The sequence below is a fragment of the Hypanus sabinus genome, chromosome 22, assembly GCF_030144855.1.
Source record: "Hypanus sabinus isolate sHypSab1 chromosome 22, sHypSab1.hap1, whole genome shotgun sequence".
Lineage (NCBI taxonomy): Eukaryota > Metazoa > Chordata > Chondrichthyes > Myliobatiformes > Dasyatidae > Hypanus > Hypanus sabinus.
Genome location: NC_082727.1, coordinates 30502369 through 30525038, shown reverse-complemented (window position 1 = coordinate 30525038; position 22670 = coordinate 30502369). Strand labels below are relative to the sequence as shown.

The 22670-nt window shown below is 40.4% G+C and overlaps 1 protein-coding gene across 2 annotated transcripts in view; it reads left to right on the top strand.

Annotated features, from left to right (window-relative positions):
* The window catches only part of tfam (transcription factor A, mitochondrial), a 61941-nt gene that overhangs the window by 13110 nt on the left and 26161 nt on the right, over positions 1-22670 (top strand). The window contains exons 2-3 of one of the 2 annotated variants that reach the window (XM_059947425.1): positions 12858-12893; positions 13583-13716. In XM_059947425.1, coding sequence (XP_059803408.1) covers positions 12858-12893; positions 13583-13716 — 170 coding nt within the window. The remainder of the gene's footprint in view (positions 1-12857; positions 12894-13582; positions 13717-22670) is intronic. The other variant, XM_059947426.1, reaches the window with a different exon arrangement.

The window sequence follows — 22670 nt, the reverse complement described above, 5'->3', positions numbered from 1 at the left end:
TTAAGACCGCCTTCAAAGTATCCTATAAAATGGGAGGTGGAAGTACAGATCATTGAATAGACTTGAATTTACTTTCCAAATGGTATTCTTTGGTTGTAGGTCAAAATCAACAGATAAATATATAGGTGCATGGTCACTTACATCTATTGTCCCAATTCCACAGGTGTTTATTTTGTCTTTGGCTTTTCCAAATGTTATGAAATCGTCTATTCTTGGATATACAGAATGTGGAGCAGAATAATGAGTGTAATCCCTTCTGTCAGGGAAAAGGTCCCTCCATATATCAATTATATATATCCTCACAATATATCAATATAACAATATATCCTCACAAAGTGTATTAACTTATGTAAAGATTTTGTTTCATAGTTTTTTCTATTGGAAGAGTCTGAGTTTGGTTGTAATTGTAAACTTAAGTCTCCCCCACATATCAGGAGACCTTCTGTTTCCGTTACCATAATATCAGTAATTTTCTGAAAGAAACCAGTATCACTTCCCGGGGGTGCATATATATTCAATAGAGTAACTGAATTGCTGTCTATATTCCCCCTTACCAGAATATATCTGCCTTCTTTATCAACCATTTCAAATATTTTTTTCAAAATTTAGCTTGCTTGAGATAAGAATAGCAACTCCTCTCCTATGTCCTGATTTATATGAGGAGAAAAACAGATTAGTGAAGCCCATTCTCTTTTTTTTAATGCTCATTATCACTTAAATGAGTTTCCTGTAAATATACTACATGGGCTTGTTTTTTTCATTTTGGATAAAATTCTCTTGCGTTTGATTGGATTTAATAGCCCATTTACATTAAAAGAAATGAATTTTAACCTTGTCCTTAGCCATCTGTGTTTATCTGTCAATGTATCATTGAAATTAGAATAAAACTTAATCGATCTACTCCCTGAACAAATATAAATCAAGAAACTCGAATGATAACAAAAATGGCAATGAACGTGTGATTCTAAGGCTGAGGTCTCTAGGAGGAGTACATAGGGAAATTTTTTCTGTGTACACACACACATATTTTCTCATTTGGGTGGGGAAAAGGAGTAAGTGAGCGAATAAAGAATAACAACTAAGTAATATAAAATACACATTATAATAGGTATTTCTCGAGATAGGTATATCACCGTGTACTTTTGCTTCTGCTTAGCTTCTCAACATTTTTAAAGTTAGCCACACTTTATGGCTCTTCTGAAGGGGGTGAGGACTGTCTTTGGGGAAACTCCCTGTCTCTTCCTGATATGTTTCTCTCAGCCTCCTCCCGTCTCCTGCCTTCTCGTTTCTCGCACTATTTCCCAAGCCGAGCGGGACAATTCCTCAGCCAGGCTTTCTTTTGTTTTGGTCATGCTGACTGGCAACCCTCTGGCCTTCATGTCTGTAGTCGCCTCTTCCACTGTCTGGTACAACTGTGTCCCGTTGTCATAAAACACTCGAAGTTTAGCAGGGTACGGAGTTTGAAATCTAATCTTATTTTGCTTTAATACGCACTTTACTTAGGAGTATTCTTTGCGTTTCTGGAGGACTGCCGGGGGGGGGGGGGAATCTTGGTTGAAATATATTAATTTATCCTCTTAAAAACTCTCTCTTCTTACCCCAGGCCCTTCGTAGAATCTCCACCTTGGTGCTGTACTGAAGGAATTTAATTATAATTAAGCATGGCTTTCTATCCTGGGTAGGTTTTGGGACTAACGCGCAGTGCGCTCTTTCAACTTCCAGCTCCATAGCCGGGGGAAGATCCAGTGCATCCCGCAGTAACTTTCCGACAAACTCCGTCATAGATGGGCCCTCCGCTCCTTCAGGAATGTTGTAGATTCTGATATTTTTCTGCCGTGATCTTCCCTCCAGGTCAAGTAGTTTACCTTCTTGGTGATGTCTTGCTCAGTATCCGTTCCATGTTTTGAATGCGATCTTCCACCTTCTTAATGCAAGTCTCTGCCACCGCTGTTTTTTGATTAATGCTGGAGAGCTCTGCTGCTTTATATCTTTCTGGACCTCCATTATTTCTTTCAGGATTTCGAAGACATTCGCTGCTTCGTCTGAATGAGGCCCAGCGGCTGCCTCGCTACCACGAGGTCGGGTTGGAGAGCCGCTCGCTGCACTCCTCTCGGACACAGGCTCCGCAGTGTTGCTTTTTTTTATTTCCATTTCTTCCCATTCATGCCCCTCTTTTCAGTTCAAATATTTTTCGAAAAATATTATATTTGACGGGTTAGTGGGGCTTAATATGCATTTTTCCAGAGGAGCTAGTGACTTAAGCTGCCATTCTCGACTATGACATCACCGGAAATCTAGGTGGTTATAGTTTGTCACAGTAGCATGACGGTTTCTTAGGCAGTGCCACCTGAGGGTTCGAAGATCACGTGCATTCAACGGTGGTTTCCGTCCTTGCCCTTTACGCGCTGAGATGTCTCTGAATTCTCTGAATCTTTTCATAATATTATGAACAGTTGATGTTGAAAGACCTAAATTCTCTGCAATCTTGCGTTGGGAAATGTTCCCTTTGAACTGACTAACAGTTCTCTCAATGAAATTTGGCACAAAGGGGTGAGCCACGACCCATCCTTGCTTGCAAAGACTGAGCCTTTGATGGATGCTACTTTTATACCCAGTCATGATACCTCACCTGCTACCAATTAGCCTGCTTAATGTGGAGTCTTCCAAACTGGTGTTACTTGAATATTCTGTGCACTTTTCAATCTTATTTTAACTCTGTCTCAACTTTTGAGTGTGTTGCAGCCTTCAAATTCTAAATTTGTGTATATTTACAAAATACAATTAAGTTGGTCAGTACAACTATTGAAAATCTCTTCTTTGTACTTTTGTCAGTTAAATAAAGATTCACGTGAATTTATATATCACAGATTTTTGTTTTTATTGCATTTTGGAAAATATCCCAACTTTTCTGGAAATGGGGTTTGTACTTCCCACCTCTTTATTTCACCTTCCCCCTCCCAGTTTCACCTATCACCTTGTGTTTCTCCCTTCCCTCCTCCCACCTTTTAAATCTACCCAATTTTTTTTCTCCAGTCCTGCTGAAGGGTCTCAGCCTGAAACATCGACTGCATTCTTTTCCATAGATGCTGCCTCTGCTGAATACCTCCTGCGTTTTGTGTGTATTGCTTGAATTTCCAGCATCTGCAGATTTTCTTGTTTGTCATTGGTCTGCTTCTCTTTAGCATTTGTATTGCCATACCAGGCTGTGATGCAACCAGACAGGGTACTCTCTGTTCTGCATCTATAGAAGTGTTAGATATATTTGCCAAATATGTGCAAATCTCTTAAGAAAGTGGAAGGCCTACTGTATCTTCTTTGTTATGGCATTTGTGTGCTGCTCCAAAGACAGATCCTCCAAAATGATAACCCCAAGCAATTAAAGTTACTGACTCCACCTCCAGTGCCCGAATGAGGATAGGCTCGCGAACCTCCAGTTTCTTCTTCCTGTGGTCAATAATCAGCTGTTCAGTTTTGCTGTTGTTGAGTAACGGGTTGTTGTTGTGGCACCATTCAAACAGATTTTCAGTCTCCCTCTGTTATGGTGATTTGTCACCACCTTTAATTCCATCAAGGGTGGCTGATGGATTAGAAGTCTTTGGATTCTTGCCATATGTTCACTGTAGTGTTAGCTAGTTTAAGCTTTCAGATGAGATGAGTAGCTAATATTTGAATGGAGTGCACCTGAGAAATTTGGTGACACCTTTGGGAGTTGTTTGTCAAGCCAGTATTACTCTTTGAACCAGCATTAGAAAATTTTATATGCAATTCTTCAGTCCAATGTGTGAACTAGGACCAGCTGTAGGCTATTTGGTACCTGTAGCCTGCTCCATTGTATAAGATTATGCCTGATCCTCTTCCAATCTCTGCACGAAAAATATTCAAAGACTTGACTTCCATCACCCTTTTGAGAAAGAGAGTTTCAAATATTCATAACCCTGTATGAAAAACAATTTGCCTCATCTATCTTGATGAATTATTCCTTGTTTTAAAACCGTGAGCCCTGGTTCTAGGTTGTCCCACAAGATGAAATGTGCTTTTCACATCCACTCTGCCAAGATTCCTCAGGGTCTTGTGTTTTGATCAAGTTTCCACCTTGCTTTTCTAAACTCCAGTAGATACCCCCAGCCCTTCCTCGTATGATAATCTGCCCATTTCAGGTATCCATTTCTGAATGCTTCCAATGTACTTGCATCCTACTGTGTGTAAAATGACCGATGTTCTACGTAGTACTCCTCACGGGGTCTCACAGTGCCAAATATAACTGGCATTGAATCCCTTGTAATCAAGTCCCCTTCCAATAAACTAACATTTTGTTAATTTTTTTCTGCATGTTAGTCTTGCAGTTCATGCATCAGATACCTTTAGATTTTATTATTTTTCTTCTTGTGCCTGTCCAAAAAGACGATTCCACCTTTTTCCACGTTGTACTCCATTTGCCAGATCTTTGTCCATTCATTTGACCTCTCCACAATTTACTTTTCTCCCTAACTTTGTGTTATCATCAAACTATTACTGTGGAATGCCTTTGGTCACTGACTTCCAGGCAGAATACTCTCCATCTACTAGCATGCTTCTGTAGGCAAGCCAATTCTGCATCCACACAGGCAAGATTCCTTGTATCCAATTTCCCCTGACTTTTGGAATGAGTTTACCATGGGGGAACTTTGTTATACACCTTACTAAAATCCACATATACCACGTCCACTGCTCAGTTTGTTTTGTCACTTCCTCAAGCAACGCGGTCAGGCTCACAAGCCATGATCTGTGCGTCATAATACCTATGTTTTTCCAAATGCTTGTAAATCCTGTCTCTAAGAACCCACTCCAATAATTTGTCCACCAATGATGTAAAACTCACTGGTCTATAAAGGGATAACATTTATCGCTCTCCAGTCTTCTGGTACTGCCTGTATCCATTGCCTAAGATTCAGCAATCTCTTCCCTCACTTCCTGTTGTAACCTGGCGTATATCCCAACTGGTCCTGGGAGCTGATCTATCAACAGATCCTTTTTCTTCACATCAACATGTTCCAGCATATCAGCTCGTTCTGCATTGTCCTCAGATTCATCAAGGTCTCTCTCACTGGTAAATACTGAAGCAAAGTGTTCATTAAGGACATCACCTACCTCCTCCGACTCCAGGCATATATTTCCTCTTTCACCCCTGATCAGTCCTACCTTCGAGTTATTCTCATGTTCTTTATGTACTTGTAGAACTCCTTGGGGTTTTCCTTAATCCTGCTAATCTAGGCCTTCTCATATCCCCTTCTAGATCTCCCAAGTGCCTTTTTAAGCTCCTTTCTGGCTACCTTTACTCATCGAGCTCTGTCTGATCCTTGCTTCCTAAACCTCAAGTATGTTTTCATTCTCTTGTCAACCACCGTTGTTTTTGTTGCAAATACATTAGATTTGTCCTTTGAATATTTTCTGGACTTTAACCTCATTTACTGATTTACTTTTAGATTTCACTCTCATTCTGTTACAGTTTGATCATTTCCCTAACTAATACCTTTGTTTATAGCCAGTTCTCTGCTTAATATTTGTGAATTTACTCCCATGAGAAAAGAACTTTTTATAAGGAAGGAGGCCCTTGGAATTAATCTATTAAAATGAATCAAACTGTGTGGTGCTGAGGGAGAGCAAGAGGCAGAGAGCATGATGGGAATTTTCTAAAGATCTACCAACAGATGAAGCCACCCCAACCTCCCCATGTTAAAGTGGGTTATGAAAGTTCAACTTAGAATAATGTAGAATATTACAGCATTGGCCAGTCCATTGGACCCACAATGTTGTGCCAGTTTTGATGTTGAGATACACTAAATGTAACGCTCCTGTTGATCGTCCATCTCTCGCCATTCCTTTTATATTCATATGCCTGTCAGAAATCCTCTTAAATGCCTTCAGACTGGTGCCTTCTACTACTAACCATGGTATCCCATTCCAGGCATCTATGATTGCATTTTTATACATTTCTACCCCAGGGAACAGTCTACCATATCTCTGTCTCAGGTCTTCCCTCAGCCTCTGATTTTGTAAGGAGAGCCATGCAAGTTTGTTCAGCCTGTCATTATAGTTCATGCTCTCCGATCCAGGCAGCTTCTTGGAAAACCTCTTCTGCACCCTTTCTGCAGTCTCCTCATCCTTCCTATAATGGGGTAATCAGAACTACACACAATACTCTCAAGAGTGGTCTGACTGAAGTTGCATATAATGACTTCCTTACTCTTACACTTAACACCTCCACCAATGAAGGTAAGCGTTCCTTATGCCTTCATTACCATCTTATCTCCTTGTGTAGCCGCTTTCAAAAACATATGAACCTGGACCCTGAGATCCCACTCTACCTCGATGCTATTAAGGAGCCTATCATTAACTGTGTACTTTAGCCTTTCTTTTGACCTCCCAAAGTGAAATGCCTCACACTTGCCTGGATTAAACTACATCTGCCACTTCTCTGCCCATATCAACCTATCATGAGGGACCTTGTCAAATGCCTTATTAATGACCATATAGATAATGCCAACTGTATTACCAAGCCCCAGTCTCGCTTGTTTCTTTCAATAATCTGGGATGAATGCCATCAGGCCCTGGAGACATCCACCATAAAACTTTACAGGAGAGCTTCTTCCTCAATCTCAAAATGTCCCACCATTTAAGAATGCCTCAAGCTGCCTTCAATCCTCCTTGGAAAATACCAACACAATTGGTACCTCTGCCACTTCCTCTAACTCCAAACACACATTCCCTCCTTTATCCTTGAGTGGACTTGCCCTCTCCATAGCTGTCTTCTTTTCTTAATATTACAGTAGCCCTTATGGAATTTAAAAATCCCATCCCTAATATAAAATTCACGCATGGAATTAATGTTGGGGTAAATAATAACAAAATGTGAAGGAAACATTTTTATATTTTTCCCAACCATTATTTCTTATATGGATGGATAATGAGACATTTTTCTCCACGAGGTTTGTTCATTTTGCTGTCTTGCAATTTCCACTCACCGTCTTCCCCCCCCCCCCCGACATTTTCTGTATTACTTGCCCTATATGTCTGAAATAGGCAAACTTAAGTTCAAATTAGATTTTATTAACAAGTAGTATATGTCAGCAAATACTACCCCGAGATTCATTTTCTTGCAGACATTCACAGTAGAACACAGATATACATTCAAATCAGTGATGAAACTACAAGTGAACAAAGGCTGACAGATTATGCAAATACAAAAAGAAACATAATAATGGTAAATAAATTTTTTAAAACACTGAGAATATAGGTTGTAGGGTCCTTGAAAGTGAGTCCATATGTTGTGTTCAGTAATCTGTTCACTGTTGTGGTGAGTGAAGATGCCCATGCTGGTTCAGGAACCTAATGGTTAAAGAGTAATAACTGTTCCTGAACTTGGTAGAATGGGACCTAAGGCTCCTATACCTCTTGATAGTAGCAGTGAGAAGAGAACATAGCTTGGATTTTGGGGGATCCTTAATGATGGATGTTGCTTTCCTGTGATAGCTCTCTTAGTAGATATGTTTAGTGGTGGGGAAGGTTTTTCTTGAGATGGATTGGGCTGTATCCACCACCTTTTAACGGCTTTGGCATTGGTGTCTCCATACCAGGTCATGATGCCACCAGTCAGGATACTCTCCACTGTACATCTGTAGAGGTTTGTCAGAGTGGAGGGTGACATGCAAAATCTGCTCAAATGTGTAAGAAAGTAAAGGTACTGCTGTACTTTCTTTGAAATAGCGTTACATCCTGGTCTCAGCACAGATCCTCTGATATAACACCAGGAATTTAATGTTTCTGACCTGCTCCGCCTTGATCGCCTCATGAGCACTGGCCCGTGAACCCCCAGTTTCTTCCTCCTGTAGTCAATAATCAGCTCTTTGATTTTTCTGATGTTGAGTGAGAGGTGGTTGTTGTGGCACCACTCAATAAGATTTTTAGTCTCCCTTCTTATGAGGATTTTTCCCATGTTTGTTTTGGTCAACAACAGTGGTGTCGTCAGCAAACTTGGACTATGGTGTTGGGTTGTACTTGCCTTCATAAAGGTACAAATTGAGTAGAGCAGGGAGTTAAGCACGCAGCCTTGTAGTGCACCTGTGCTGATGATGATTATGGAAGGGAAGATGTCACTGATCTACTTACTGGGTCTGCAAGTGAGTAAATCAAGGATTTAGTTACAGCTACAAAGTTGTAAATCTAAATGAATTGTTTGTGTTAGGTCATTAAAGCTACTTGCCTATATTTGACACATCTCAAACTAAAGGCTGGAAGTTGACAAACATTCGCAATTGCTGACAAGGCAATTTCTTAGATGTATCTACCCGCACCCCACCCACCCACCAAATAAGATATGATAGCAGAAAAGTCTTGGCTAACTATTAAAGAATTAATGCAATAGCTATTCCCAGTAAGGAAAGTGATCAAGCTGTGGCTAATGAAAAGTTAAAGATGGCATCAGAACAATGGAAAAGACTTGTCATGCTGCCAGAAAGAGCATAAGGCCTGAGGATTGACTGTAACAGGAATCAGTAGAAAACTAAGACATTAAGAAAAGGAATAATAGACTATGAGTAATCTGGTGAGAAATGTGAGCACAGTAAAAGATATGTAAAGAGGGAAAGGTTTAGTAAAAGCTAATTAGATTGGGGAAATAAAGAAATGGCAGAGAACTTAAACAGTTTGTATTGACTTCCACAGAATGAGGTGTAAAACACACCTGGAAATAGTTGGAGAAAAATGAGCCACCAGAAAATGAAAATTGAAAACTTCTAAATAACCAGAACTTGATGACCTGTATCCTTGGGTTTGGGAAAAGAAATGTAGCTTTGGAAATAGCATAGTGAGGCATAGTGAGATCTGAAGGGCTATAAACAGGCTTAGTGAACGGCAGATAACATACAAATGTAATGTAATGAAAGGAGTGAAAGTTTCCACTTCAGGAGGAGATAGAAATGGAAAGGAATTGGTTTGTAGGGGGACCTGGGTGTTCACAAATCATAGTTAGTTGGCTTACAGACAAGCAAGCAGGAAGGAAGCCACGAGGATTAGAATTTTAAAAAATATATAGATCTCGCAGTGAAATTATGTTGGATCCTAATAAGTGGGTATCTGTAATAATATGTACAGGTTGGGCCTACTGGTTTGAGGATGGAGTTGTGTGAAGCTTCACGAAATTCGGTGTGAATTGGCCTAAGAGGAAGTGAGCTTTCTGGCCCTATATTTTGACGTGTCTGGAAGAATGAGTGGTGATGTATTGATACATACAGGATTCTTGCAGGTGTGACAGGATAGATGCAGAAATGATAACTTGGTCTGATTGTGTCTCAAACTAGGATCAGGATAAGGACACAGTCGTATCGGACAGCAAAGGTGAGGAGTTTATTCACCCATTGTTAGTGTTTGGAATTTCAGATTCAGTTTATTGTCATTTAGAAACCACAAATGCAGTGCAGTTAAAAAATGAGACAACGTTCCTCCAGAATGATATTACAAAAGCATATGATAAAACAGACTACACTAGAAAATCCACATCATGTTTGGCAATCCCCATCCAGAGTCCGGAGAGGTTGCTGCGTATTAATATCGCGCTACCATCTTAGCGCGTTCCCCGGAAAGGAGCTCCAAATCCACCAGGTAAACAAGACCAGAAACTAAAGCTACAAGACCTGCACAAAACCATATAGTTACAACAGTGCAAACAATAGCATAATTGATTAAAAAAAATACAGACTATGAGCACAGTAAAAATAGTCCAAAGATGTTAAAGGACTATAAGTTCAAAAGAAATCACCACACAGTTCCACAAGTCCCCAGGGACTTGACAGACTCACCATCCCACGCCAGCGGCAGAAGGGAATACCCCCGCTGTGGACTTCCACGATGCCGCCCAACTCAGCCTCGCAGATGCAGCACACAATGAAAGCGACCTGACTGCAGCGGACTCCGAGTCCGTCGAACCTCCGAGCCGACGACCATCACCTCCAGCACAGCTTCTCCGAGCACCATCCTCTGCTGAGCGTATTAAGATGGCCCCGCCATCGGCAACGAGACCCCGAGGACTGGGGGCCTGTTCTTCCCAGCAGAGATATGGACTCGCAGCAGCAGCAACAAGGAAGGTCTTTCTGGAGATTTCCAGATGTTCCTCTGTGCTCCCACGTCTGTTTTCAACCGATTATGATTGTGCATGGCACCCTGCTTCACAAATAACATGATCAGCTCTGGAGTGGCAGCTGTAAGCTGTGTCGCACCACCATCTTGGAAAAATTTGCTATCAAAGTGCTCTGAGGGAACTGGGGGATAGAATATTCAGTCAGAAAAGTGTCACCTTTTTGAAGGATCACCTGAATGGTAAAGAAGGTATAAAGCTAAATGGCTCACTTTTTCTATATCTGAATATCACTGACTTATGTCATAAATTCTGTTGTTTTGCAGCTGCAGTACAGTGGATACATTAAAAAACTGAAAACTAGAAGAAATATAAAATTTAAATTAAAATAGTCAATAGTGTTTGTAGCTTCAAGGATCATTCAACAATCTGATAATGGAGAGGAAGATGCTGTGATTAAAATGTTAAGTGTGTGTCTTCAGGCTCCTGAATCTCCTCTCTGATGTTAGTAATAAGATTGAGGGCATAGAAACATAGAAAACCTACAGCACAATGCAGGTCCTTAGGCCCACAAAGCTGTGCCGAACATGTCCTTAACTGAGAAATTACCTAGGGTTACCCATAGCCCTCTATTTTTCTGAGCTCCATATACCTGTCCAGGAGTCTCTTAAAAGGCCCTATGGTATCCGCCTCCACCACCGTCACCAGCAACCCATTCCACACACTCACCACTCTCTGTGTTTTATTAAAAAAAAACTTACCCCTGATATCTCCTGTACCTACTTCCAAAGACCTAAAAAACTGTGCCCTCTTGTGCTAGCTATTTCAGCCCTGGGAAAAAGCCTCTGACTATCCACACGATCAATGCCTCTCATCATCTTATACACCTCTGTCAGATCACCTCTCATCCTTCGTCGCTCCGAGGAGAAAAGGCTGAGTTCACTCAACCAATTTTCATAAGACATGCTCCCCAATCCAGGCAACATCTTTGTAAATCTCCTCTGCACCCTTTCTATGGCTCCCACATCCATCCTGTATAACTGAGCACCCTACTCCAAGTGGGATCTGACCAAGGTCCTATATAGCTGCAACATTATCTCTTGGCTCCGAAACTCAGTCCCATGATTGACAAAGGCCAATGCACTATATGCTTTCTTAACTACAGAGTCAACCTGTGCAGCAGCTTTGAGTGTCCTATGGACTTGCGGCCCAAGATCCCTCTGATTTTCCACACTGCCAAGAGTTTTACCATTAATATTATATTCTGTCATCATATTTGATCTACCAAAATGAACACCTCACACTTATCTCCATCTGCCACTTCTCAGCCCATTTTTGCATCCTATCAATGTCCTGCTGTAACCTCTGACAAACCTCCACACTATTCACAACACCTCCAACCTTTGTGTCATCAGCAAACTTACTAACCTTCCTCATCCAGGTCATTTATAGAAATCACAAAGAGTAAGGGTCCTAGAACATATCCCTTAGGCACTCCACTAGTGACTGACCTCCATGCAGAATATGACCCGTCTACAACCATTCTTTGCCTTCTGTGGGCAAGCCAGTTCTGAATCCAGAGCAATTTCCCCTTGGATCCTATGCCTTCTTACTTTCTCAATAAGCCTTGCATGGGGTATCTTGTCAAATGCCTTGCTGAAATCCATATACACTACATCTACTGCTCTACTATTATCAATGTGTTTAGTCACATCCTCAAAAATTTCAATCAGGCTCGTAAAGCATGACCTGCCTTTCACAAAGCCATGCTGACTATTCCTAATCATAATTATGCCTCTCCAAATGTTCATAAATCCTGCCTTTCAGGAGTATCTTCATTAACCTACCAACCACAGAAGTAAAACTCACTGGTCTGTAATTTTCTGGGCTATATCTACTTCCTTTCTTGAATAATGGAACAACATCTGCAACCTCCCCAATCCTCTGGAACCTCTCACGTCCCCATTGATGATGCAAAGATCATTGCCAGAGGCTCAACAATCTCTTCCCTCGCCTCCCACAGTAGTCTGGGGTACATCTCGTCTGGTCCCGGTGACTTATCCAACTTAATGCTTTCCAAAAGCTCCTACACATTCTCTTTCTCAATATCTGCATGCTTAAGCTTTTCAGTCCGCTGTAAGTCATCCCTACTATCGCCAAGATCCTTTTCCGCATGTCCTGGGTGGTTGGCAGGAACTCAATTTTCTTGCCTCTTTGAGATATCAGTTCTTTTCTCATCCAGTTGTCATCAGTGGTGATTTATTATGTTCCAATTGAGTATCTGTACGCTGAACCCTTTTCACACCAGATTAATGAATGGACATGCTACTATTGGTAACATTTTAACTGTTCAAGAATATTTCCATATTTCAGTTCTTTGTTAATTGTAAGATTTTAATGCAGCACATGGAAACGTTATACTTTTGGCGCCATTCAGTATTCATTGCTCTTTTGGACAGGTGTGAAAATTGCTTTGCTTCTCTGCAGAGAGCAGGGATTTATCTCTGCATCATGAGTAGCTTATCCTTTGATCAATAAATCTGTTTTTGCTGGTACTAATCAGTAATTTCACTGCTAATTTAGAATCTTTCTGTATTCACATAATTGCATGCTTTGCATCTTTCAAATATGTAGTGCTATATAAAAACAAGTTTTGCATGCTTTAATACAATGTGCTTGTCAGATCTAAGGATTTTACATTTATTTACTTCGTGACCATTTCCATAAAAGAGTCTCTTTATGCTTGCAGGTTCAAATTTTCTCCACTACCAAGGCACATTTTAAGGTAAAGACAATAACAATGAACAGGAGATATTTGGTTTGATTTCTAGTTCCATTCACTGCTTCAAAAATACTCTCTTTAACTTTGAGCAGCATACTTCCTCGTCATTAGATTTTATTTTAAACTTGGCTTTATAAAACAATAATTCAGTCCGGAAGCAGTTCAGAGCAATTTATATTTGCAGTCCATTGTAGACTGCATCATTAGAAGAAAAAAATAAATTGCTTGCAAACTCTACCATATTAAATTTTGCAGTGAACTATATTTGCTGAACTGAAGGCATCATAAGTGGATACAGAAGCATTCATCTGGCTAATCTGTTCCAAAGGTTTTATTTTGCAAAGCTTCATAAATTCCAAATCCATTTTGAGACTGGTTAACTAATCCTGAAGTGTTCATCAGGGACTTTTGTAAAATTTTAATACTACAACTATGCACCCATCAGATCCAATGATTCATTTGAATCACTTTCAGTTTCATTGAGTGCAGCATGCTTTTAAACTTTATACTATAATTTGCTCTTAAAATTCCAAATATCTAGCCACTATGTTCTTTTCTGAATGGTCCATTTTGTTGCAATGTCTAGTAAAGTTCCTTGTCAAGTAAGGAAATGCAGTTGTTTTTCTATTTTTCTTTTGATTGACGTTATCAGTGAATGTCGAGGGATAACGATTTTTTTCTTTGTGAAACAGCTGCAGCAACTTGTGCGAAGCAATACGAAAGTTATCATTGGATAAGCCCCCCATCATCCCTCCGAAACGGCCACTCTCTGCTTACCTGCGTTATGTGATGGAGCAGCAACCAATCTTGATAAACCAAAAACCAGGTAAAAAAAGGAATTCATTTTCTAACACAGAATAGTGTACTCTTTTGAAACATCTTATTTTTCTTCATGTTCTTAGTAAATCCTCTTACATGTAGCTGTGGAAACCATGAGGACCCAGCTGCAGCTCAAAAAATATCTAGTAGCATCTGTGGAAAGATAAACAGTTAAAATTTGAGGTTGAATACTCCTTGTCAGAAAGACTTTCAACATTAAACATTAACTCTTTCTACTCAAGCCTGATCTACTCAGTATTTCACACATTTTGTTTTTATTTCCGACTTCTAGTTTGTCTTTATTTCTAATTGTATGCCTCCAGTTTTATTTTTTGTTTTAAGTATCATGTCTTGGCCAATATTTATCTCTACTGAAGAATATCTTGCAATAAAATGAGCAGAATTTCTGAGTCAAATCATTGGTGGCCTAACAACCATCGTGCTCCAGTGAGGCAAGGACACAGTGTCCCATAATTCAATAGGGTCCAGTGTATTCTAGTGGCTTTCATTAGCACTGACAGCCTGCTGCACTGCAGAATGTGATGGGCAATGAAGTTCTGCCCAAGGCTGGCAAAGGTTTCGGTTAACATGATTAGTGAATAAATGAAGAGGAAGTGAGCTTCCTGGCCCTGTATTTTTATATGCATGGAATAAACTGGAGCTTCTGTGGGAAAGTTGCACACATTCTGGTCTGAAGTCCATTTCTACATGGTTAGAAACACAAGATTCTTCAGATGCTGGATGTTCAGACTAACATACAGTGTGATGGAGGAACTCATCAGATCAGGCAGCATCTATGAAGAGGAATAAACAGCTGACGTTTCAGGCTGAAATACTTCAGGTCTTGTGATCGGATCCTGATGCGTGGTTTTGGTCTGAAACATTGGTTTATTCCTTTTCATAGATGTTGCCTGATCTGAGTTTTTTTTTCTATAGTGTTATTATCTCCTTGTAAATGTTGGACATTTCAGTGTGAAATAAGACTAAGACGTACTGTAGGAGCAGAATTAGGCCATTCAACCCATCAAATTTATGCCATCTTTCCATCATGGCTGATTTATTACCCCTTGAAACCTCATTCTCCTACCTTTTCCCCACAATCTTTGACACTCTTACTAATGAAAAACCTATCAACCCCCACATTGCATGTATCCAATGACTTGCAATGAATTCCACAGATTCATCACCCTCTGGCTCGATAAATTCCTCCTTATCTCTGTTCTAAGGGGATGTCCTATTCTGAGGCTTTGCCCTTGGGTACTAAACTACCCTCAGATAGGAAACCAGATAGGAAACATCCTTACTACATCCACTCTGTCTAGACCAGGATCATTGTGTACTCCATAGATCCTGAACATTAATCAAGGGATCCATGGACCTCTGGTTGGGAGCTACTGATCTAGATCTTTAAATATTCTGTACAACATTCTCAATAAAACCCTGCATGAGGGCTCCCAAGTCCCTTTGTACCTTCTGTTATGATCCAGCAACAATGAATATATAATTGAGACAGGTTTTTTTTATGACAAATAAAACATTTATTAAACGCTGCTTTTAAAAAAAAAACCCAAAAGTAAACAAATGACTAACTTAACTGGAAGTCAACTGCTATACGGCAGCTCGAACAGTTCTTAAAGTGAGAAATGCGAATTCAGTTCTTTAAAGTAGTATTACAAAAAGTCCAAAATGATCTACAGTCAGTTAGGAGAGAGTTTCCTTGAAGTAATAAATTCTCTTTTGTGGCATTATTGCTGATCCCAGCCGAAATATGCCTTGCCCAGAGGATTTACGATGAAGGAAATAAAATGGCTTAAAGGCACTGACCTTTCCTTGACAAAACTCTGCATCCAACTCTTTCTGCTCTTTCAGCAGGAGCTATCTCAGACACAGGTTACTAACTCCTTGTACGAAGTTTAAGTAAGGTTGACAACACCAACTTTTCTCGATCCTTCAGCTTCCCGAACTTCGATAAATCTTCACTCTCCGACAGGACTTTAACTGGCAGCGACTTTCAAAACTGTGGGCACAACAATTCTTACAGTAGAAATTAAAACTCCACTTTTAAAATGAAACTGCATCATAAAATCAAATACACAGCAGAACGGAGTCACTGATGACTTGAGCCACGAACTGACCTGCGTGACCTGGCGAGAAAATTACATCACTCCACCATCACAAGACCATTAAATCATGCCCAGCAGAGCCTCAATTACATCATGGTCATGTGACAGTCACAAGATACCCATGGGTACATAACTCTCCAAAGTCCCTTTGTAAAATGCTCCATGCCTTTATTTCTTCTACCAAAGTGCCTCATCATACTCTTCCTTACACCATATACTGTCATTTCTTTGCCCATTCTCCTCACCTATCAGTCTTTTTGCAGATTCCCTGCTCCGTCAACACTACTGGCCCCTCCACCTTTCTTTATTGTCCGTACCCTCAGAGATAAAGCCATCAATTCCGTCATCCAAGACATTGACATATAGCGTGGCGAAAAAGTGGTTCCAACACTGACTCCTGCAGAGCATCACAAGTCACTGGTAGCCAAGTAGAAAAGGTATTCTTTATTCCCACTCTTTGCCTTATGCCAGTCAGTCAATCATCTATCAATGCTAGTGTATTTCCTGTAATATGTGCTGTTATCTTGTTGGGCTGCTTCACATGTGGCAACTTGTCAATGGTCTTATGAAAATCCAAGCAAACATCCACTGACTCTCTTTTGTCTAACCTACTTGTTATTTTCTTAAATTCCAATTGATTTCAGCAAGATATCCCTTAAGGAAACCATGCTGATTTTGGCCTTTTTTATCATGTGCTTCCAAGTATCCTGAAACCTTATCCTTAATAATGGACTTCAACAATTTGCCAACCACTGAGGTCAGGCTAACTGGCCTATAATTTCCTGTCTTTGCTTCCTTCTGTTTTTGAAGAGTGGAGTGGCATTTGCACTTTTCCAGTCCTCTGGGACCATTCCAGAATCTTCAAAGATCACCACTAATGCCACCACAATCTCTTCAGCTCCCTCCTTCAGAACCCTGAAGAGTGGAGTGGCATTTGCACTTTTCCAGTCCTCTGGGACCATTCCAGAATCTTCAAAGATCACCACTAATGCCACCACAATCTCTTCAGCTCCCTCCTTCAGAACCCTGTGGTGCAGCTATCTGGTTCCAGGTGGCTTATCTACCTTCAACTTCCCAAACACCTTTTCCTTAGTAATAGTAACAAGACTTACTTCTGCACCCTTGAATTCCTGGCATTCTCCTGGTGTCTTCAAGTGAAGACTAACACAAAATTCTAAATAAATTTGTCCTCCATTGCCACCTCTCCAAAATCAATTTCTAGTGGTCCGATATCCACTCTTGCACCTCTTTTACTCTTTATATATTAGAAAACACGTTTAGTGGCCTCTATTATATTATTAGCTAGGTTGCTTTCATATTTAATTTTTTCCCTCCTTATGGCTCTTTAGTTGGCTTCTGTTGGTTTTTAAAATCTTTCTAATCCTCTAACTTCCCACTCATTATTTTGCTATATTATATACCCTCTTTTGCTTCTATGCAGTCTTTACTTCCCTTGTCATTCATAGTTGCTTCATCCTCCCTGTAGAATAATGTATCCTGCACCTTCTGAATTGTTCCCAGAAATTAAGTATTGTTGTTCTGGTTTAATCTTGCTAAAATCCCCCTCTGATCAATAGGGCCAGCTAATTTACCATTTCTCTGTTATTCCCTTTACTCCACTGTAATACTGATATGTATATCTGATTTAGCTGCTTCCTCTCAAACTATAGGGTGAATTCTATCATATTATGACAACTGCCTCCCAAGGGTTCCTTTATATTAAGATCCCTAATCAAATCTTGTCCATTTCACAAATAAGATATTGCAACAGAATACATTTCATAAGGATTTTTTTCTTTACACTGTATTGCTTGCTATAGACATTCATCTTTATAATCATTCAGTTTGCTTCTGGTATTGATCTTACCTTGAATTCCTGCCACCTAGACTTGAAATAAAACAAGTCCAATTTGAATTGTACATCCTCTTCTGAGATTGATTATAGAAAGATTGGGCATGAGATAAAATGAACAGTTTTCTTTTGCTTTTGTTCAGGCAAAATTAGAAAGGAGCATAATTTTTCCTGATAATTTCCCTACTGAGTACACTGTTAAGTTGTCAGACTGACTGCAAGTTATATTTTCTGAGTGAGTGAGGGCAGAAATGGAAAGACCATACTGTTTTATCACATGGCTAAGGTGTTGGAAGGAGGGCTTCAGATTTTTAGATCATTGTGCTTTCTTCCTGGGAAAGTGGAACCCGTACAGAAGGGATGTCTTGCTCCTGAACTGGAGGTGGACTGATATTCTAGCAGGGAAGTTTGCTAGTGCTGCACTGGGGGGAAAGGGGGCTTAAACTAGAGTTGCAGGGGAATGGGAACCAGACCACCAGAACAGATATGGAGTGATTGTGGAGAAAGCCTTCATAAGTTAAGCCTTCATAGAATGTCAGGATTCAAAAGGTTGAAATTGGTGGAACTTGGGACTAATGTTATGAACTGAGTAAATTTCAATGCAAAGAGCATTGTGGAAAGGTGGATGAGCTTAGGGCATCGATCAGCAGGTAGAATTATATTAGTGAGGCTTGGTTGATGAGGGGCAGGGCTGGCAACTCTGAACCGGGGTTTTGTTTTTTTAAGAAGTGATGGAGCGGGAGAGATTAAAGGGGGAGGGGTGGCATTACTAGTTATGGAAAATGTCACAGTAACAGTTAGTCAAGACGCACTGGAGTGCTTGAATAGTGAGGCTTTATGGGTGGAATTGAGGAATAGAAAGGTATGAACACATTAGTGGGATTATATTGTAGACCGCTCAACAGTCTGCAGGATTTAGAAGAACAACTTTGTAGAGGTCACAATCTGTTGCAAGAAACAAGGTTGTGATGGTAGGTGATTTTAACTTTACACATTTTGACTGGGACTCCGATACTGTAAAAGGGCTGGATAGGAAGGGGTTTGTCAAATGTGATCAGGAAAGTTTCCTTAGTCAGTACACAAGTCCCAGCTGGAGAGAATGTGATACTTGAGGTGCTATTAGGGAATAAGATAGGGCAGATGACAGATGACTTTGTATCTAGTGATCATAATGCCATTAGCTTCAAGGTAATTATGGAAAAGGATAGATCTGCTCCTTTGGTTAAGGTTCTAAATTGGAGAGAGGCCAATTTTTATACCAGAACAGATCTGGCAAGTGTGGATTGGGATATGTAATTTACTTTGGCGAAGGTGTACTTGTTAAATGAGAGGCCTTCATGAGTGAAATTTTGAGAGTACAGTGTTTGTATGTTCCTGTCAGAATAAATGACAAGGATAACAGGTTTAGGGAACTTTGGTTTTCGAGAGAGATTGAAGCCCTGGTTAAGAAGGTGGGGAGGTCTGTATAGCAGGTATAGGCAGGCAGGAACAAATGAGGTATTTGAGTATAAGAAGTGCAAGAGAACGCTTAAGAAGAAAATCCTTTGTCGTTATGTGGGCGTGTTCTAAGTTGTAGGCAGTCATAGTCTTTTCATGACCATGATTCTTCTTGGCAATATTTTTTTACAGAAGAGGTTTGCCATTGCTTCTGGGCACTGTTTACAAGATGGGTGACCCCAGCCATTATCAATACTCTTCAAAGGTTGTATGCCTGGCATCAGTGCACAACCAGGACTTGTGTTATGCATCAGTTGCTCATATAAGCATCCACTGCCTGCTCCCATGACTTCATGTGACCCTGTTCAGAGGGCTAAACAAATACTCCACCTTGCCCAAGGGTGAACTGCAGGCTAGTGGAGGGAAGAGCACCTTATACCTCCTTTGGTGGAGATGTATCTCATACCCCCCCCCCCCCCCCACAAGTATGAAATTAGGAAATATAAAAGAAGATGAGGTTGCTCTAACAGACAAGGTGAAGGGAAATCCTGAGGCTTCTGCAAGATTGGTCCTCTGGAAGAACAGTAGTAATCTATGCACGGAGCTGAAAGACATGGGGGAGATCTTAAATGGATTTTTGGCATCTGTATTTACTTGGTAGATGGAAAGGTTTTAGCATTGTGGTTAGCACAACACTATTGCAGCTCGAGGCTTCGGAGTTCAGAGTTCACTGTAAGGAGTCTCTCTGTATGTCTGCCCAGTGGAATCTTCTGGTGTCTTCCCACAGTCCAAGGACATGCTGTGTAGGTTAATTTGTCATTGTAAGTTGTCTAGTGATTAGTTAGGGTTAAATCAGGGTTGTTGGTGGTTGCTGGGTGGTATGGCTCAAAGGTTCTGAAGTGCCTATTCTGTACGGTATCTCTTAACTGACTGTAAAAATAAATGAAAGTGAGACAAAGCAACAGCAAGGTCATAGACCCTCTACAGATTAGAGGAGGTGGTGTTTGTTGTCTTAATGCAAATTAGACTGGATTGACCCCAAGGCCCAACAGGTTTTTCCTCTACCCTGCGGGAGGCTAGTGCAGAAATTACAGGGGCTGCAGCAGAGATATTTAAAATATTCTTAGCTGTGGGTGAGGTGCTGGAGGATTGGAGGATAGCTGTTGTTGTTCTGTTGTTTAAGAAAGGCTGTAAGAATAAGCCAGTAAATTGTAGGCTGATGAGCTTGACATCAGTAGTGGGAAAGTTATTGGAAGATATTCTGAGGGACCAGATATAAAAGTACTTCAAAAGACACGGACTGATTAAGGATAATCAACATGGCTTCAAGTGTGGTAGGTCATGTCTAACCAATCTTAATAGTTTTTTGAAGAAGTTAACAGGAAAATTGATGAAGGCAAGGCATTGGTTGTTGTCTACATGGACTTTAGTAAGGCATTTGACAAGATCCTGCATGGGAGGGACCATGTCAAATGCTGTCCATGTAGACAGCAAAAAGGTTCAATTGCTTGGCATTCAAGGTGAGGCAGTAAATTATGTTAGACATTGGCTTTGCAGAAGAAGCCAGAGTAGCTGCATATGGTTGTCTCTCTGATTTGAAGCCTGTGACTAGTGGTGTGACGCAGGGATCAGTGATGGGTTTGTTGTTGTTTGTCATCTATATCAATGATCTGGATGATAATTGTAGCTGACTGGATCAGCAAATTTGCAGATGACACAGAGATTGGGGGTATAGTGGACAGTGAGGAAGACTGTTAAAGCTTGCAGTGGTTTTCTCAGCTAGCTGGAAAGATGGGCTGAAAAATGGCACATGGAATTTAATGCAGAGAAGTGTGAGATGTCCTGCTTTGGGTGGACCAACCACGGTAGGTCTTGCATGGTGTGTGTTAGGGCACAGAGGGATCTTGGAACACAGGTGCATAATGCCTTGAAAGTGGTGACACAGGTAGAGAAGGTCATAAAGCTTTTGGCACATTAACCCTCATAAATTGATGTATATAGGAGTTGGGATGTTATGTTGAAATTGTATAAGGATTTGGTGAGGCCTAATTTGGAATATTGTGTGCAGTTTTGGTCACATACCTGTAGAAAAGATGTAAATAAGATTGAAAGAGTGCAGAGAATATTTATAAGCATGTTACCATGACTAGAGGACCTGAGTTATAGGGTGAAAGGTTATAGGAAAAGGTTGAAAACATTAGTAATTTACAGAAAGTAGAAGATTAAGCGGTGATTTAATAGGGATATAAAAAATTGAGGGGATTTTGGCACATTAAATGCAAGCAGGCTATTTTCGCTGAGGTTGGGTGAGACTGTAACTACAAGTCATGGGTTAAGGGTGAAAGATGACATGTTTAAGGGGAACATGAGGGGCAGCTTCTTCACAGGGTGGTGTGAGTGTGGGAAAAGCTAGCACAAGTGGTGGATGCAGGATCAATTTCAACATTAAGAAATTTGGATAGATACATGGATGAGAGGAATGTGGAGGGCAGGTTGATGGGAGTAAGCAGATTAATGGTTCTGCATAGACAAGATGGGTCAAAAGGTGTAATGTTTTATGACTATCCTCTAAACTTTATTATTAGCAAATGAATTGCCAGGAGCCAACCTTACCCATCATCGTTGTGTCGAGGTTTGGTGTCTTTTTTTAAAAAAGAACATTCCAAACATCCTGTAACATGTCTGATGTTAATAGTGAATAGTGCATTTATTGATTCTACTTTGTCAGTCAATGCGCTAGAGACGGCACCCCATGTATCTGTGTTTCCAGCAAATCAAAGTTGTCATGCTCTGAAAACAGGCTACTTAGAAGGATGCAGAAACAACAGCAACTAATCCAAGTAAAAATTAAGTAATTTCTCTGTATCTAAATTAGGTGTTTCGAATCAATCTTCATATGATAATATCCTCTGTGGAGATAGCCAGTTATCTCCAGTTGATACAGAATTGAATTGTCTCTGTCGCCTAACTAGAAAGGCTCTTTAAAGATGCAGGTGAGAATTTTTGGAAGTATTGAAAAATCTAAGAATAGGTAAGTAGAGTGATTCAATAGAAGTAACAAGTGGATCAGCAGGGAGTCACTTGCAATCATCAGACACCACACTCCAGCACCAATTCCTGTTCCAGGCTCTCATCGTGTGGCACCAGTTATCATTACGCAGGAAAAAGATTCTGGCTGACTATCTAATCTATCTATCTATGCCTCTTATAATTTTATATATGTACAGTCTCCTTTTCTCCAAGGAAATTGCCCCTGCCTACCAAATCTCTGCAATAACTAAAGTCCTCCAAGCCAGGCAACGTACTAGTGGATCTTCACTGTACACCCTCTACAATGGAATTACATCCTTAAAGCACAAGATCCAACAAAGATACATTTTTTCAAACTTGAGAATCTTCTTTTGGGAGCCTGGCATCTATCTTAAGCCCCAATTTGCTTAACTCAATTGGGTTGAGATAATTGTAGGGAAAACATCAAAAAAAACTGTGGACAAAAGTGGCAGGTTAAACAAAGAAACTTGAGTGATACTGCCATCTAGATGTCAGTTT